Source organism: Mobula birostris, chromosome 2 (assembly GCF_030028105.1).
Source record: "Mobula birostris isolate sMobBir1 chromosome 2, sMobBir1.hap1, whole genome shotgun sequence".
Taxonomy (NCBI): domain Eukaryota; kingdom Metazoa; phylum Chordata; class Chondrichthyes; order Myliobatiformes; family Myliobatidae; genus Mobula; species Mobula birostris.
In genome coordinates this window covers 144261640-144279768 of record NC_092371.1, presented here as the reverse complement: position 1 = coordinate 144279768, position 18129 = coordinate 144261640, and the positions used below count along the sequence as shown (strand labels likewise).

The window sequence follows — 18129 nt, the reverse complement described above, 5'->3', positions numbered from 1 at the left end:
TGAGGTGAAAAAGAGAGGCTAATGAACATATACAATGTCGGAGCAGGATAACAGGCAAAGTGTGTGAGACAAAAGAAGACATTAAACAACAGAGTGTAATACCAGAACAGGAAATGACAACAAACAGAGAAAGAAGGACTGAAAGGTGAAACTAAAGAGAGGATCATACAAGTTAGCAATGACACCAAGTTACATAAGCACAATGATTTGAGCACTGTAAAGGAATTTGTGAACATTGTACCTGAAGATGTCATATTTCCCAGCATCTTCCTGCAACGGCTGCAGACTACTGTTTTATTTTTGTTTGGCATCTGTGAGAGCACAAGTGAACAAAGTGAATACCAGGAATGCAGTGCACAGTCTTCAACCAACATGAAACAGAGATATTGCATCAGTCATGTGCCTGCCAGATCATTTCAAACCCACCCACCACCCCCCCAACCAGACACACTGCCTCAGCTGGGGAGCTTTGTCAGCTGCCATGTGGGTCACCAAAGGAGGAAATTTCTACAAAACTAACACATTACTGCCTTGGGGAAGGAAGGGATAAACATCAGCATCCTTGGCCCAGTCTTTCATACCGCCTGCCAACCAATCAAATGTACACCAATTCTAAGCTGAATCTAGACAGCTATGGCCAGCGGGAAGGCACTAAGAGGCCTCTAAGGGGAAAGAAGATATGCAACTTTCACATTAATTGGTTGTCTCAATATGATTCTGAATAGTTCTCTGACGCATTATTACAGTAATTACTACAGACCAAAATAACATTATTAACAACCACACTAAATATAAAACAATACAATAAAACTCCTATTATGAAGCATGCTGGGGACTGCAATGGAGCTGACCAGATAAACAACGAAGTCACTTTTCTTGCAGATATTAAAAGGGAGAACGTATTTAAAAGGTAATGGGGCTGAAGGTAGCAAAGTCATTGATGGTAGATAATAGTTTGGACTCGCTTGAACTCAAAAGGCAATTTAGAGGAAGTAATGAGATCTTCCTGATGTGATCAGAAAAATGCACTCTCGAAGATGTTTTCATCTTATTTACAATCTGTTCTGCTTCAAAACCAGCAATTCCATGATGAATTACCAATTTTTACGTACTTAACAGAGCAAAAGTTCCAAAAATAGGCAGAAGCTCCACCTTCTGCTCAGCTGATGAATGATCTTGAGACAAGTTATGCACCACAAGTGGGGTCCTTTTGGAGTTCTGAGATTGACCTGAGTTTTCTCCAGAGGTCAGGATGAGAAGTCTGTTTTATAAAGTCCCTTCATTTTATTGGGGAAAAATAAACAGCTATGGACAAAAATGGATATGGAAAGTAACTTGCTTATTGATTCGATTAAGCCATTTTAAAACAATGTCCCTACCTTCACTAAATGGTCTCCATTGTCATCCACATTCTGTCTGATCTCCGGTTGACTCTCCTCTTCAAGTGCAGCCATTTTATCAACATTTGCCACGTTCACCAACAAGAAAGTATCCCCCAAGAAACAGTCATCCAACTTCGGCTGAAAATCCTGGGCAAAAGGATTGGAATGGCAGCACCAATGTTCCACCACATCATTCCAATCTCCACTAGGCAAAGGTAAAACTCTCTGGAACATCCTGCATGCAAAATACCACATCGCATTAATACTTACACTCACCTTATGTTTTTAATTGTAAGAAAAATCATAAGACAAAATGGGCTTGATGCAAGACTCACCATAATATAAGCTTCTTTTGTTATTAGATAAGTATATATTTTACAGCAATTATTTATGGTATTTACAAAGCCTGCCTGGAAACAAAAAACCTCTGAAGTTGCTACCAGAGTCTTTATTAAGTGTCCACTAACCTTCCGCCAAGTCTGGCAGGTATGAGCAATGGGGGGACTAAACTCCAACCAATCTTTTCATATTGTTCAAAGTACTTCAATTGTTAAGGTTAACTCTTATCTTGACTTTGGAACTAGATTCTTGTTGAACAAGGTTACAATGGATGAGAAACTTCCGGGGTTGAATATGGAGTGAGTTGGTGCGTGTGAGTGTGGCTCCTAATTTTTATTTAAAATCTACCTGTTTATCTTTGCCGTATGCTCGAGATAACTGAATATTTACCATTGTGAACAACGCGGGACATAGTTGGACATTGAAATGGCAAGTAGAATGTACCTTCGAAGTAAAACTGGGGAAAAAGATAGCAAAGCCTCAAGCAAGAAGGCGGATGTTACAGTAATGGCGCCATTGCACGCTGCTGGAGCTGGTCCCGGACCTGTGCTACCCGATGACTGGGAGAGGCTTCGTTTAGTACTTATTACTGACATGACGCAAGCGGTGCATTCTGCCTTAAAGAGAGAACTTGAAGATGCTTTATCACCAGTGACTGCTACCATGGAACAAATTATGTCTGCTTACGAGTCACAGAACGAACGCATTCGTGGGGTTGAAGACGGCCTGAATGATTACAATGACCAACTGGTGAGCGCCGAAGCCGCCATTGCAGCATTGCAGAGCAAAAACGCATTTCTGAAGGGAAAGATGGTCGCGGAGATCCAATTTGAGAGTTGTCGGCATTCCTGAAAATTTGGAAGGTTCGGACCCTGTTAAATTTATGACCGAGTTTTTTGACGAAGTGCTGGGGACAGATTTTTTCCCAAGTCCTCTCGTGCTTTCGCATGCTCACCGAGTCAGACGTAAACCATCTGGTGTCTCTGGAGCCAAGCAAACGAGACCAAGAATGTTCCTGGTTTGCTTTCACTCTTTTCAAGATAAGCAACACATCATCAACAGGGGGAAGCAGGAGCTGTATTTCCGCGGACACCGCGTGTTTTTTTATGAAGATTTTAGTGCGGAGCTGGGTAAAAAACGAGCAGCTTTCAAGGAGGTGAAATCCCTGCTTTACGGGAAAGGGGTCAGGTTTGGCTTCTTGTATCCTGCCCAGCTCCGGGTCGTGCATGAAGGTGAAAAGCATTATTTCCATACATCAGAGGCGGCCAAAGAGTTTTACCATTCGCGCTGGGGAGAAGAAGAACAAGAACAGCAATGACTTTTTTTTAAGGTTATTCATGCAGCATGGAAGGGGCCTCATGCCAAGGCAAACTGTTAATTTTCACAATCCACTTCTTTGTTCATTTTTTCCAGTTTAATTTGTGGAACGCGATCAGGTCGAACTGCTATGCTGCCGAAACTGATTAATAAAAACTTTCAACCAGCAAAATGTAAACATTTGGGATTTATATCTCGGGTGTTTAAGTTGCCCAGTGTGTTTTTTGTTTTTAATGCTTAGCTTGACCTGTGTCATCTTTAGTCTATATGTTATATTAAGGGTAGTATAAGTGATAGGATAAACGTTAAGGAGGGGAGCCACCCTAGATTAGATTGAAAGTTGGGTTGTATGGGGAACACCTTGGAAGTTTTTGGTTGGGTACTGCCTGCAATTGGGTTTTTTTGTTTGCGTAAAGGGGTGGGGGGGAGCGTTTTGGGGGATTACCATGGCAGTTTATTCTTTTGTGTGTTACAGATTGATCAGACTTTCTTTTCATTGTGCGTTATTGTGTGCAACTTATACCCTTGCACTGTTTTGGATTGTAGGCCCTGTGTGCCTTTTGATATGGTTAACGTGAGTGCTGCTGATGGAGGCCACCCTGTGAGGTTTATTTCTTGGAATGTAAAGGGGCTCAATGGTCTGGTTAAAAGAGCTAAAGTTTTCTCTCATCTGAAACAATTAAAAGTAGATATACTATTTCTACAAGAGACACATTTAAGAGTGGAAGACCATAATAGACTTCGTAAAGCATGGATTAGTCAGGTTTTTCATTCCAGATTTAATAGTAGGTCCAGGGGGGTGGCAATATTAATCACCAAAAGAATGCAGTTCACACCATCTGATGTAATCAGTGACCCTAATGGTCGCTTTATTATAGTCTCTGGCTCTCTCTTTCAGATACCTGTTATTTTGGTAAATGTTTATGCTCCTAATTGGGACGATGTCCAATTTGCAAATAAGGTTTTGTCATTAATACCTAACCTGAATACACATAAGCTAATCTTTTCTGGAGATTTGAACTGTGCTATTGACCCATGGCTTGATAGGTCTTGCCCTAGGGGAACATTTTCCAGTATGGCAAAGGCCTTCTCGATGTTTATGCGACAAAATGGTTATATGGATCCTTGGAGATTTTTGAATCCATCAGTTAGGCAATTCTCTTTCTTCTCTCATGTTCACCACTCCTATTCCAGGCTAGACTATTTCTTTATAGATAATTCCTTGATACCAATGATTAGACAAATTGAATACACTGCTATAGTTATATCTGATCACTCGACCGTGAAACTGGACCTATGTTTTCCTTTAAACGTTAGAGAACAGCCTCTGTGGAGACTTAACCCCCTTTTGCTTTCTAATGAGAAATTTTGTATTTATATATCGGCTAACATTGACACATTCTTCGAGACTAACAAAACTGAGTCGGTATCATACTCTTTACTTTGGGAAACTTTAAAAGCTTACTTGAAGGGTCAAATAATATCTTATACTTCACATGCCAATAAAGAGCGTAGGAAGGAAATGCAAGTGTTATTGCAATCTATTTGGGACCTGGATAGAAAATACTCTGAGGCACCCACTGCGGAATTATATAAAAGCCGGGTTGATTTGCAAGCGAAGTTTAATCTTCTATCTACAAACCTATCAGAACAATTAATTCTTAAGACACGTGACCTCTATTATGAATATGGTGACAAGGCGAGCCGGCTTATGGCTCATCAGTTGAGACGTCAAGCTGCATCACGACTTATTCCCCAGATAAGAGACATGCACCAGAACTTGACAAGCAATCCAAAAGAGATTAATAACATCTTTGCAACTTTGTATTCCTCTCTGTATGCCTCAGAGTTCCCCTCAGATAAAACAAATATGGAACTTTTTTTAGATAATTTGGAAATACCAACTCTTGAACCAGAGGAAGTGGAGAACCTAGATCGGGCTCTTGGGCAGGAAGAGGTTAATAATGCCATTACGGCTATGCAGAGTGGTAAGTCCCCAGGTCCTGATGGTTATCCAATAGAATTTTATAAGAAATTTAAGGATAAGCTCGTACCGGTCCTTCTAGAAGTGTTTCAGGAATCTTTGGAGAACGACTCCTTACCCCCTTCTCTTTCACAGGCAGCTATTTCACTACTTCTTAAAAAGGACAAGTACCTGACTCAATGTGGATCATATCGCCCCATCTCACTTTTGAATGTAGATGTGAAAATTTTGGCTAAAGTGCTTGCATGTCGTTTAGAACGTCCCCTTCCCAAGATAATTTCAGATGATCAAACAGGTTTTATTAAAAATCGCTATTCTTTTTTTAATATCCGTCGACTGGCTGATGTGGTTTATTCACCCAGTGATTCTCCAAGTCCAGAGGTTGTTATCACCTTGGATGCGGAGAAGGCATTTGATAGAGTGGAATGGGTATACTTGTTTAGTGTTTTGGAGAAATTTGGATTTGGCAGAATATTTATAGCTTGGGTTAAGCTATTATACCACTCGCCTTTAGCATGTATACAGACAAATTATTTTCGATCTGACTATTTCCCATTAACACGTGGCACTCGCCAAGGCTGCCCACTGTCCCCTCTTCTTTTTGCAATTGCAATTGAGCCTCTTTCTATTGCACTTAAGTCAACTACATTATTTCAAGGTGTTAGAAGAGGGGACATGGAACACCGTGTTTCCCTATATGCTGATGACCTCTTACTTTATGTTAGCGACCCTATAGGTAGTAGTCCTGTTATTGTGTCATTATTAGGTCAATTTGGAGCCTTCTCCGGCTATAAACTGAACTTTCAAAAAAGCAAATGCTTTCCCATTAATAACTTGGCCCTACAGATCCGACAGGAATCCTTGCCCTTTCCTTTATCTCAAGATGGTTTTGTATACCTAGGAATACATATTACTCGCTCTTTTACATCTCTGTTTGAAGCTAACTACAGGCCTCAGGTTAGCCAAATGAAGGCTGATTTCAAGAGATGGCGCAGTTTACCGCTTACTATAGCTGGGAGAATTCAGTCAGTGAAAATGACTATACTTCCTAGATTTCTCTATTTGTTTCAGTGTTTGCCAGTTTTCATATCTAAGTTATTTCTTAAATCAGTCGATCAAGCTATAACCTCCTTTATTTGGGAAAATAAGGTCCCAAGGGTTAATAAGCGCATTCTTCAAAGAGGTCGTGACGTAGATGGAATGGGTCTTCCCAGCTTTATTCATTATTACTGGGCATCGAACATTCAAAAAGTATTATTTTGGCTTCACCGGTCAGATATAATCTGGTGCCTGCTTGAGTCACGGTCTTGGCACTCCTCGTCCCTCCCAGCTTTGGTGTATTCTTCCTTACCATTGAAATTCTCTCAATTCACATCTAACCCGGTCATGCTCTCCACCCTCAAAATTTTTAATCAATTTCGCTGCCACTATAAGTTCATATCAGCTTCAGTTTTGGGCCCCATTCATAAAAACCATTTATTTCCTCCCTTCACATTCGATTCAGCTTTTAGACAATCGGGTTTGAACGGTCTTATGCACATTAAGGATTTGTATACTGATAACATATTTGATAGTTTTGATGACCTGCGCAGTAAGTATGGCCTTCTGCATAATCATTTTTTTTAAATACCTGCAGATTCGCCACTTTGTCAAGGAAAAGTTTCCCGCTTTTCCTGTTCTACCACCTGCTATGTTATGGGAAAAATTCACTCTTAGCTTTAACAATAAGGGGATGATCTCTGAACTATACTCTCAGCTGATGTCTTTGGGAGTTCAAGATCTAAACAAAACTAAGAGTAGGTGGGAGGACGACCTCAGTATGGACCTTGCGGAGGAATATTGGGCAAAAGTACTGAATAGGGTTCATTTCTCATCATCATGTGCTAGACTGGGGCTCATACAATTCAAAGTTTTACACAGGGTACATTTAAGTAAAGCCAGACTGGCAGACATATACCCTGGGACAGATGCTGGCTGTGACAGGTGTTCCTTCTCTCCGGTTGGTTTAATACATACATTTTGGTCATGCCCTCGGCTTGATGACTATTGGGCACTGGTTTTTAAAATTATCAGTGAGGTTTTGGGGGTGACACTGAGACCTTGCCCGCTTATAGCTGTATTTGGTGTGGCAGATGATGATTTGGGTTTAAATGCAAGCCAATCGGATATCATTGCATTTACATCGCTATTAGCCCGTAGGAGAATTTTGCTGGTTTGGAAATCTGCCAGTCCCCCAACTGCTGCTGCTTGGTTAGAAGATGTAATTTTTTTTCTGAAATTAGAAAAGATTAAATTCACTTTGAGGGGGTCTGTGAAAAAGTTCTATTCGAAATGGGGACCTTTCTTATCATATTTTGGGAGTCTTAAGGAATTACCTACTAGTTGAGGGCATTTGATTGTTCTTAGGAAATTGCCTCCCATTTAACACGCTTATAATTTACCTCACAGGGTGGTTGATGAATTGTAAATATGAGTGTATTTTGGATCATCTGACATGTTGCAGATGTGTATGAGCCGTCGTATTGAAGTAGTGTGGGGGTACGGTTGTGAAATGTCCGTACTTGTATTTGTGAATTGTTGTGTTGTAAATATATTAGCTGCCATGATATGTTCGGGGAGGGTGGGTGGGGGGGGAGGTTTGTTTTGGGGGTACGATACTAAAGCAAAATGGAGGAAAATGTAATCCATTATATATTCTGTATTGTGTCATTCCTTCAATAAAAATAAAAATTTTAAAAAAAAATTTTAAAAAAAGAACAAGGTTACAACAAAGAGATGACTTCTCTATCTTCACAATATGCCACTCAGACTACAGGCATGTGGAAATGTCAGGGAAAACAACCAAATCAGGACTTAAGGACTGAGGATCTCTGATAAATCAGGAGGAATTAAATGTTGCTTCTGTTGAAAGAGTAAAGATAGTGCACATTAATTTACGTCAGGAGTAATGTTACTGAGAACAAATCTTATCTGGGATCTTTGAAAGATCTCTAGGGCACAAAAGGATACGATCATTTAATCAGAATCAGGTTTATTATTACTGACAAATGTCATCAGCCAGAGCTGATAAAGGGTCTCAGCTCAAGACATCAACTGTTTGTTTATTTTCATAAATGTTCCCTGATCTGCTGAGTTCCTCCAGCACTTTGTGCATGTTGCTCTGCGTTTCCAGCAACTGAAAAATCCCTTGTGCTCATGTTGTGAAATTTGTGGCAGTAATATAGCACAAAACATAAAAATCACTATGTTACAGAAAATAAATAAGTAGTGCAAAGAAGGAATAATGAGATAGTTTTCATCGGTTCAGAAATCTGCTGGTGGGAGGGAAGAAGCTGTTCCCAAATCCGTGATCTTCAGACTCCTGTACCTCCTCCCAAATGGTACTAATGGGAAGAGGGCATGTCTCAGATAGCGAGGGTCCTTTAATGATGGAAGCTGCCTCCTTGAGGCACCACCTCTTAAAGATATCCTCAAGGGCAGGCAGGGTCATGCCCGTGATGGACTCGCTGAATCTACAACCCTCTGCAGTCTCGTTCGATCCTGTGCACTGGAGCCAACATACCAAGTGGTAATCCAAATAGTTCGAAAACTCTCCACTGTACACCAGTAAAAATCTGTTATTGTGCTTGGTAGCATACCAAACCTCCTCAAATTGCTAATGAAGTCTTGCTTCTGCAGTTCCTTCTGCATGGTTGCATCAATGTGTTGGGCTTAGGATAGATCCTTGGAGATGCTGATGCCCAAGAACTTGAAGCTGTTCACCCTTTCCACCGCTGACCCCTCAAAGAGGACTGACCTGTGTTCCCCTTAATTCCCCTTCCTTACGTCCACCATCAACTGGTCTTTCTGATGCTGAGTGCAGGGATGCTTTGCGACACTAACCAACCGTTCAGCCAGCTGATCTACCTTGCTCCTGTATGCCTCCTCGTCACCATCTAAGATTCTGCCAACAACAGTTGCGTTATTGGCAAATTTATAGATACACAGTCATGAGTGTACAGAGAACAGAACATTGGGCTAAGCATGCATCCCTGAGGTGAGCGCATGTCAAGTATCAGTGAGGAAGAGACTGTTATTACACTGACTGTGGTCTCCCAATGAAGTAGTCAAGGATATAGTTGCAGAGAGGAGTACAGAGGCCCACATTCTGAAGCTTGTTGATTAGTACTAAGGGGGATGATGGTGCTGAACACTGAGCTGCAATCAACAGACAGCAGCCATATGGATATTTTGCTGTTGTCCAGGTTCTCCAAAGCCAAGCGGAGAGCCAGTGGGATTGCGCCTGCTGTGGACCTATTGTGACAGCATGGAAAATGTAGCAGGTCCAGGTGCTTCTTCAGGCAGGAGTTAATTCCAGCCGTGACCAACCTCTCAAAGCACTTCATCACAGTAGATATGAATGCTACTGGGTGATATTTGCTGAGGCAGCTCACTCTGCTCTTCTTGGGCACCAGTGTAATGATGCCCTTTTGAATCAGTTGGAAGCTTTTGACCTCAGCAAAGGTTGAAGATGTCCTTGAACACTGGCACAGATTTTCAGTACCCTGCCGGGTATATCAGGCCTAATGCTGTAAGGGTTCACCCTCTTGTTCTGATGTTCTGACGTTGGCCTCCATGACAAAGATCACGGTGTTGCCAGATTCACACAGGTGCAGTTTTATTCTCCCTTTCAAGTGCACATAGAAGTTGTTGAGCTCATCAGGGAGTGAGGCATCACACAGCTATTTATGCTGTTAGATCTTACCTTTTAAGAAGTAATGGCATGCAAACCCTACATCCGATATTGTCTCTAACTTCACACAGAAATGGACTTCTGCTCTAACAACAGTCTTCCATAAGTCATACTTGGATTTCTTGTAGGCTTCTGGTTTGGGTATGTTCAGTGTACTCGCAAAGACACAGTCATCCATATAGGTCTTGATGGAAGTCAGAGATGACTGTGGCATTTCATTCATATTCAAAGACGAATCCTTGAGTATGGACCAGAACACCAATTCAAAGCCATCTTGTAAACGTTCCTCCATCTCCCCTGACCATACCCGCGAGGTCCTCACCACTGGTACTGTAGACCTCAGACTGCCGATATACTAGGATTAGACATACAGGCATGTGATCAATCTTGCCAAATTCCAAGCATGGGAATGGCACACTGAGCATTCTTGATAATGGTATAACAGTAGTCATTTCTGTTGGCTCCTCTGGTTCCACATGCATATGTTGGAGGTAGCTGGTCAGAGATTTCCTCAAACTAACCTGGTTGAAGTTCCCTGAAATGAGCAGGATCACATCAGGGTGCGCTGTCTTGTGACTGTTGATCAGGGTGCTCAGCTCCTCTAGTGCCAGCCTGACGCTGGCCAGCGTGGAATGCACACTGCAACTAGGATGATGGCAGAAAACCTCCTCAGCAGATAGAATGGATGACACTTGACCGCTAACTATTCCAGGTCAGGGGAGCAGAGCTGAGACAGCACTGCCACAGCCGTGCACCACAATGAGTTAATCATGCAGCAAACACCACTGCCTCTGCCTTTACCTGACACTGCCGTCAGGTCCATGAGCTGGAAGGTGAAACATTCAGGCTGGAGTCCTCTGTTTGGAGTGCCATGTCTCTGTGAAGCAGAGTACACAGCAGTTCCTAATGTCCCTCTGGGAGTGCAATCTTTCTTTGAAGTCTTCAATTTTACTTTCCAGAGGCTGTACATCAGCCAATAGGATGGTAGCAAGGAGGGACTTAAGGCCCTGAGTTTCAATTTTACCTGCAGCCCTCCCCCAGCAGCCACATTTTCTGAGACAATGGAGTCTTTCTCTGAGCATCCAGCTGCTGCACTCACTGCCTGTCTGGTGCACAGTCCCAAGATACCGGTTCTGCACACGGCTAGTTTTTTAATGACTTGAAACTGTATTGCTTACTGCAGAGTCAGTGGCTGCAGAATTCCTCTATAGTAGTTGTAAATGGGATTACAGTGGATTCTGCCTAACTGGGCAATCAGCTAATCAAGGCAGCTGCTTATCTGGGACAACTCTTAAAGAACAAAAACTAATCAAGAAAATGGCTGGACTCTCTTTGCTTGTTTGGGACATTATATTGCTTAATAGGGACAGGAGATGGTTGCTGAACAGTTTCTAACTATCATCAGTCACATGCACTTATGAGGCCTTTAGACGCTACACCATGCTTAGAGCAAACAGTTTTAAATAGCATCAGTTACGTGTGTCTGTGTTCAAAAAGCAATGATTTTTGTCACTGATAGTTGGCAAGAAATAAGCAGTAAGACACACTCAGACCATTTTGCTCACTGTGGTTTCAAGCATTCAGGCTTGGAGATGTCAGAAGCAGCCGGGAGTGAAAATCAAGTCATTTCATTACTTCAATAAGTTAGGAATTATAAAGAATTTGAAGCTACTGTATCAACAATCACCTTGAATTTTATCTTTGGTCCCCACTGGACACTCAGGTCTCACCTGTGGCCTCCAAGTAACTGCTTGCTTGGGACAGTGGCTACACCCCAGTATGGTGGCATCTGTTAGTCTCGTGAGACCATGGATCTGCGCCTGAAAAGTCTTGCTTCAGTCTGTGTTAGAGGAGCGTCTGTTGTGGCTGTAGAGTCCCACACAGGAGTGACAGTCTCGGCTGCATTGACTGCACTTGAAGGCACTGTCCTCCAGTGTTGTCTTGGTGCTGTTTTTCCGATGAGTGCGCTTTTCTTCAGCAGCAAGCCTCAGCTTCTCTTCTCTTCTTTTTAGACCTCTGCGTAGTTCCAGCCTCCAGTGAGAGTGATTGCTTGCGATGTCCTCCCACCTCTCGACGTTCACTTTCAGTGACTTCATGTCTCTCTTGCAAACGTCTTTGAAACGAAGATGGGGCTGCCCTTGTGCTCTCTTGCCAGAGGCCAGTTCCCCGTACAGCAGGTCTTTCGGGATCCTCCCGTCTGACATGCAGTGTACATGGCCCAGTCAGCGGAGACAGCGTTGTTGGAGCAGGGTGAAGAGGCTGGGTATCTGGGCGCGGGCCAGGACCTCATTGTTGGTGACTCGGTCAGTCCATGTGATGTCCAGGATGCGTCTCAGGCTGCAGGGAACTGGCCTCCGGCAAGAGAGCACAAGGGCGGCCCCATCTTCGTTTCAAAGACGTTTGCAACAGAGAGTCACTGAAAATGAACGTCGAGAGGTGGAAGGACATCACAAGCGATCACTCTCACTGGAGGCTGGAACTACGCAGAGGTCTAAAAAGAGGAGAAGAGAAGTTGAGGCTTGCTGCTGAAGAAAAGCACACTTGTCTGAAAGGCACGCTAACCAGCTTAGGGTAGCCAATGGGTCCCATACCCCAGTGAGATGCCTGTCCTAGCAAGCAAAGTCAGCTCTGGCAGACTGGACGGATGAGATCTAACGGCCAGGAAGGCAGTCCTGCAAAACTACTTAAGAGAGCAAAGGTCAGGACGGGGTATAGAAGATGTCATGGTCATCCACTGCAACCACTAGACCCGGATTTCTGAGGTCGAGAGAGTGTAACTGTCCCATTGCAGCGGGTGTTCCACTTCAAATACTCTCCTGCACTCGTTTCCTGTCATCGTTGGATATAACGGACAACCACCAGCAGTATTGATAGTGCTCTAATTTGTCCTGTATTTCATTTAAATACATAAACGATAACACTCAGTTAAATGGTACTTTGTCTTTTTTTAAATACCTTTTTAATGAACTTCGGCTAATTTGGCCAAAATGTACTGGTCCCAATGTATCCTAATCTACTGTATTTGATGATTCCCTTGGGCACTGCACATAAATACCCTCTCTGGTGCTATTTTCAGGGACTCCTGAAAACTTACATAACTTTCATGACCTATTATTGCAGTATTGCAGGAAACAGAGTAGCCAATCTAAATGCAGGAAGATCCCACAAACAGCAAGGCTATAAATATCTAAATAATCTGTTTTAGCATGACTGATTTAGGAATAAATATTGGCCAAGACACCAGTAGATTTCACCTGCTCAACTTTAAAAGCAAAAGATTGCAATCTTTTCTGTCTGTTTCAAAGGGAAGGCAGAGGCTCAGTTTAGTGTAACTTCTGAAAGCCATACTGGACTCCCTCATTACTAAATGTGAATGACGGCCTGGATCTTCCTGGTCGGAGTGGGACATGAACTCACGGTCTTGTGAGTTAAAGGTAAAGCCCAAAGCCTAATATGACGTCCAACATTGAATGACGTACTTGTCTTATACATATACCATTTCTATCACAAAAATATTTCCATTGCCACTCATTAAAAAAATCAATAAGCTGCCTTACTGTGTCTGGAGTAGAGAATGCCCGCAGCTCTGGCACTGAAAGGCATAACATGCCTGGGCTTTCAGTGTCTGTATCACTGTTGGAAGCAGCTCTAAAGAAACAGAAAATATCATTACTGTCACAACCAAAGAGTCATACAGCACAAAAATGTGCCCCTCAGCCCAACCGCTCCATACTGACCATAAATCCCATCTAAACTCAACCCGTTTGCCCCATATCCCTCTAAACCTTGCCTACATGCACCTGTCAAAGTATCTTTTAATATTTTAATAATTTTGTAAACGATCTTTTAGCAACTTTTAACATTAAGTACTGACAAATTCTTAAGATTGAATTATTCAAACTTTTGGTATTTAAAAGTACAGTATCAGACAATAATCTGCAAATTTGAAGTCTTCAACGATTTCATTGTTATCTGAGATTCATTATAGGCTACAAAAATTTTCATATTTTGCATATTATAACATCTTACAACAATGAGTCACCAGAGATTCTACGAGTACTTAAATAAAAACCCGAAGTTACATGTTACACTATCTTACTGCGTCATAACCAATATGGTCCTCAGATTTTCCCTCCAACGATATACTTCTTCATTCTTTGAGGGGAAAAAAACTGATTTTTCATGCATTGATTTTGTTTTTGTTCTAAGTAAATCAGTGATGATTCATGGCATTTACTATGAGCACTGAAGTGCCTGCCAATGACTGTAACATCACAACTGCAAGGCCAGCCCCTCGAGCTCAGACCCCATTACTGTCCTGTCATAGCTCCTGACTGAAGTGTCTTTCCACAACTCTGACTGACAAGCTTGCTTGAAGCAAAGGATCTGTAAAGTATAATAAACATTCTGGTTGCTGACAAACCAAGTTGTATGCATTTACCAATCCTAACTAAACCCACTACACAATTCACAACTGCCACAGGCACTAATTAACTACACTTAAATTAGAAACAGAAAGAAAAATTACGGGACAAGATGCCTCATCAACTATTACAAGCATCTGAGAAGATAAGTTAAAACAAAAGCAATTACACAACTATACAAAAAAAAAGACCTCCTCTCACAGCATCTCGAACCACTCTGAAGGGAATGCAGCATCTTGTTCCCATTTTGCAGTCAGCTTATAGACTGATCAGAACTCTTTCAACCCCAACCTGCCCAACAGTTGTACTGAAAATCTGTGCAACCTGTCTGTCAGCAACTAATGACCAAAGACAAGGTAAGACACTAGTGAGCTGGTAAATTACTTCATACTGACAGGCTGAGAGGCTCTTCTACACACCGCATATCCCCCCCAAACCTGCAACTAGAAAACCCCATTTTCCAAAAATGAAGCAATCGACAAGATAAGATTTCTGGGCAATCAAGCAGTTATTAAGATTCAAAGGTTGATTTATTATTAAAGTATACAACTCTGAAATTCTTCTTCTCCAGGTAACCAAGAAAAGAAAGCAACATGATTATCAACCCCCAAATCCCCCTTCTCTGCACAAAAAAATGAACAAAAACAGAGCAAGCACATCAGCCTCCAAATCCCCCTCCCAGAACAAAAAAAAACGAGAAAGATCAGGCAAAAAACACACAATAAAAAAAAGCAAGACTGGAAAGAAGTCTATAGTCCAAATCCATATTCCAAATGCAAGGATTCTGGGTAACATTCTCTGGGCTCAACGGCAGGTTCTCCTCTCTCCAGTTCCGTAACAGAGCGATCCTCAGCAATCAAAAGGCAGGCCTTTCGCATTCACCTCGATGTTTCAGTCTCCTTTGTTACTTTAATCGGCGAACGATGGAAACTCCAATGGTGAAATGGAGTCAAATATTAGCTCGCGGCTCGTCCCGCAGACTGCCCGCCGTGAGCTTCACGCACGCTGCCTTTGCCTCCCACAGACTGCAGAGCACTGAAGCACCCAAGCAATTTCCAAACTTCTGCATTCAGCTAGAAGTTTCCATCTCCCTCGTTGCTTTAACCAGTGAATAATGGAAGGCTTAATTGGCTCACGCCTCATCCAACAGCTTGCCCACCACAAGGTTAGCGCACACTGCCTCTGCCTGACGGAATCCCCTCGGAGACTGCAGAGCGCTGGAACACCTAAACGATCTCCAAACAGCAAAACGTAGGCTCCAACAGTTCCAGCATCGCACCCAAGACGAAAGACAAATGTAAAGATATAAAAGGAATGAAAAGATTTGGTTTCATAATCTACCCAGAAGATGTCAACCGAAGGAGCATTGTACGCAGGTGCCACCTTGATCGGAGGACCGAATGCAATTTAACAGGAAGCAAGTTAAAATGTTAAAACTAGGCCACACTACTAAGCTATTCTCATGTGACTTTGTGTGTTACAGCTGCTACCTCGGCACTACTAGGCTGAAACGAGCTGAGTTTGGCTGACAGTTCCATTCTACTTCACCAAGCTATGAGTAGGATGTAATAGAGTTGGATGTTGCCTGAGATGGAACATGGAGAGGGTAGGTCTCTTCTCCCTCGTGCTAAGAGTGGACATGATTGAGGTGTAGACAATTATGAGGGATATAGACAGGGTAGGCTGCTGCAAGCTTTTCCCCACAGTAGAGATAGGCAAAATGAGAGGACAAAGACTAAGAGAGAAAGGATTAGAGGGGTTATGAGGAAGACTTACTTCAACCGGAGAGAGGCAACCACATGAGATGCACTACCCGAGAAAGTGGCTGAGTCTGGGCCATGGACAGCACTTAGGAAACGCCTAGATGAGTAGGTGAACCAACTGGGTAAAGGCAGCTACGGATCAAATGCTCAGCAGATAGATTACTACAAAAAGGCACCCACTGGTCAGCATGGAAGAGCTGAGTCAAATGGCCAATCTCCATTCTGTACTCCCAACAGCTGGACCCTAGGTAGAGCCTAATCGCACTGGAATTTCCCAATGTCACAGGTGACGATTCACTCCTTAATGCGTAAAGGCCAGTCAAGTTTCAAAAATTTTCACACATCACCGAAATCTTATTTAGACTATTTTTATTCTCATGGCACAGCTTAACACAGCTCATCTCTGCTTCATCCCAGAATCTCTTTCCCGATCCTTATTCTCAGTACAGTCTCAGGTCCTATTCACTTCAACGGGGTTTCAGGATCCAAAGATTAGAAGCAAAAAGCTTAATTTAGTTAGCAGTTTTTTGTACTTTCCTTATTTTAATATTTCAATGATTTATTTTCACTTAATATGTTTTAATTTTTTGGTTAAATTCAGGTGACTTTATTAAATATTAGCAGCAATCACAATAGTTATTAAATTTGCTTCATATGACAGGCTGATTCTGGGTCGAGTGCCCAGGATAACCTCCCAAGGCTTCGCTCTGCCCCAGCTGACTCCCCAAATATAAACAGACAGATAAACCAGCCCTCCGCAGTGAGTGTAGGAGGTCACGAAGCTGAATTCTAGTTAATTTGCCCAAATATACAGATTTTGGCAAGAACCATACTCAAGTAAATTTTTAAGTCCTTATCTTGGGGGAGTCAGTTCTGGACAGCGAGACCAGATGGATTTTAGTCTCTGGGGGCCGGTGTATCCTGCAAATCATATTTGCAAACAATCTGCAGAACGCGCTGGCATATAATTAGAAGTGGAAACCATTTTTTTTTGGCAGCTCCTAAAACTGGGACTAGCTTGATCACATGAAGAGAGCTTTTAAGGGGTCGTATGTGCCAAAATGTGACAGCTATGAATGAGTTTGGATGTTAGCTGAAGATCTTGTTAATTTGACCGTTCTTTGCTCTTAAATAATGACCTGATTACCTCCAAGGTATGGCTATATCGAAATACAAACTCTTATACTTTGATCTGTTTAAGGAGTGAAAAATTAAAATGATCAATGCCCAAAACGATCTTCCGCCAAGTGTGCAACTTACAAATTACAAACTATATGCTAACTTTGAGCATAACTAATTTAACCCAAATTAAGATCATAGTCACCTTTCCGTCCATCGGTAAGAACTTGTAGCCTCATGTGGAAGCCGTCTCCTGCAATGTACTGGAGACTGCGGCAAGAGGAAGGAGCAATTCTGACCCCTGCTGGCAAATCAAAGTTCACACACTTTTCAGAAGTCTGAAGATTAATGGACGTCAGGCCGAGCCTAACTTGCAATTCTGAGCGATCCTCAGGGAAAGACCTGCTCAGAAACAAACACAAAGCATTAGTTGGTGTCCCAAACTCAAAGAACATCAAAGCACATCTCCATCCTGCAACATTCACAGTCAAAATGCTGACATTTTTGAATACATTAGTCTAAATCTGACCAGAGGTGTCATCTGGTGAACATAATTCTTATTAAAAAAAATTAGCAGTGAAAATTCGGTAACATGATGCATAGTCAACAAGCAATCTGGTTATGTAATAAGTATCAGGTTAGAGGTGGATATATTTCAATAAGCAATTACTTTCTAATTCAATATAAGACTATATTTTGTATCAGCTAATGAAAGAGTAGTACAACACATGAATGATTCTGCACTCAGCGGGCTCTTTATTGGGTACACCTGCTCATTAATGCAAATATCTAATCAGCCAATCATGTGGCAGCAACTCAAGGCATTAAAGCATGCAGACACAGTCAAGAGGTTCAGTTGTTGTTCAGATCAAACATCAGAATGGGGAAGAAATGTGATCTAAGTGACTGACTGGAAAGATGGTTGGTGCTAGACAGAGTGGTTTAAGTATCTCAGGAACTACTGATCGCCTGCAATTTTCATGCACAACAATCTCTAGAGTTTACAGAGAATGGTGCAATGAACAAAAGTCATCCAGTGAGTGGCAGTTCTGTGGACAAAAATGCCTTG

At 42.2% G+C, this 18129-nt stretch overlaps 1 protein-coding gene across 6 annotated transcripts in view; it reads right to left on the bottom strand.

The window, feature by feature from the left end:
* ube3d (ubiquitin protein ligase E3D) overlaps positions 1-18129 on the bottom strand; it is a 268872-nt gene that overhangs the window by 239009 nt on the left and 11734 nt on the right. For all 6 annotated transcript variants that reach the window (XR_011884289.1, XM_072250045.1, XM_072250053.1 and 3 more), the window contains exons 2-5: positions 17266-17462; positions 13312-13402; positions 1380-1617; positions 242-311 (exon numbers count right to left, since the gene is read on the bottom strand). Coding sequence is in view for 5 of the 6 variants with exons in the window: in XM_072250045.1 (XP_072106146.1) it covers positions 242-311; positions 1380-1617; positions 13312-13402; positions 17266-17462 (596 nt within the window). In the remaining variant the exon portion in view is untranslated. The remainder of the gene's footprint in view (positions 1-241; positions 312-1379; positions 1618-13311; positions 13403-17265; positions 17463-18129) is intronic.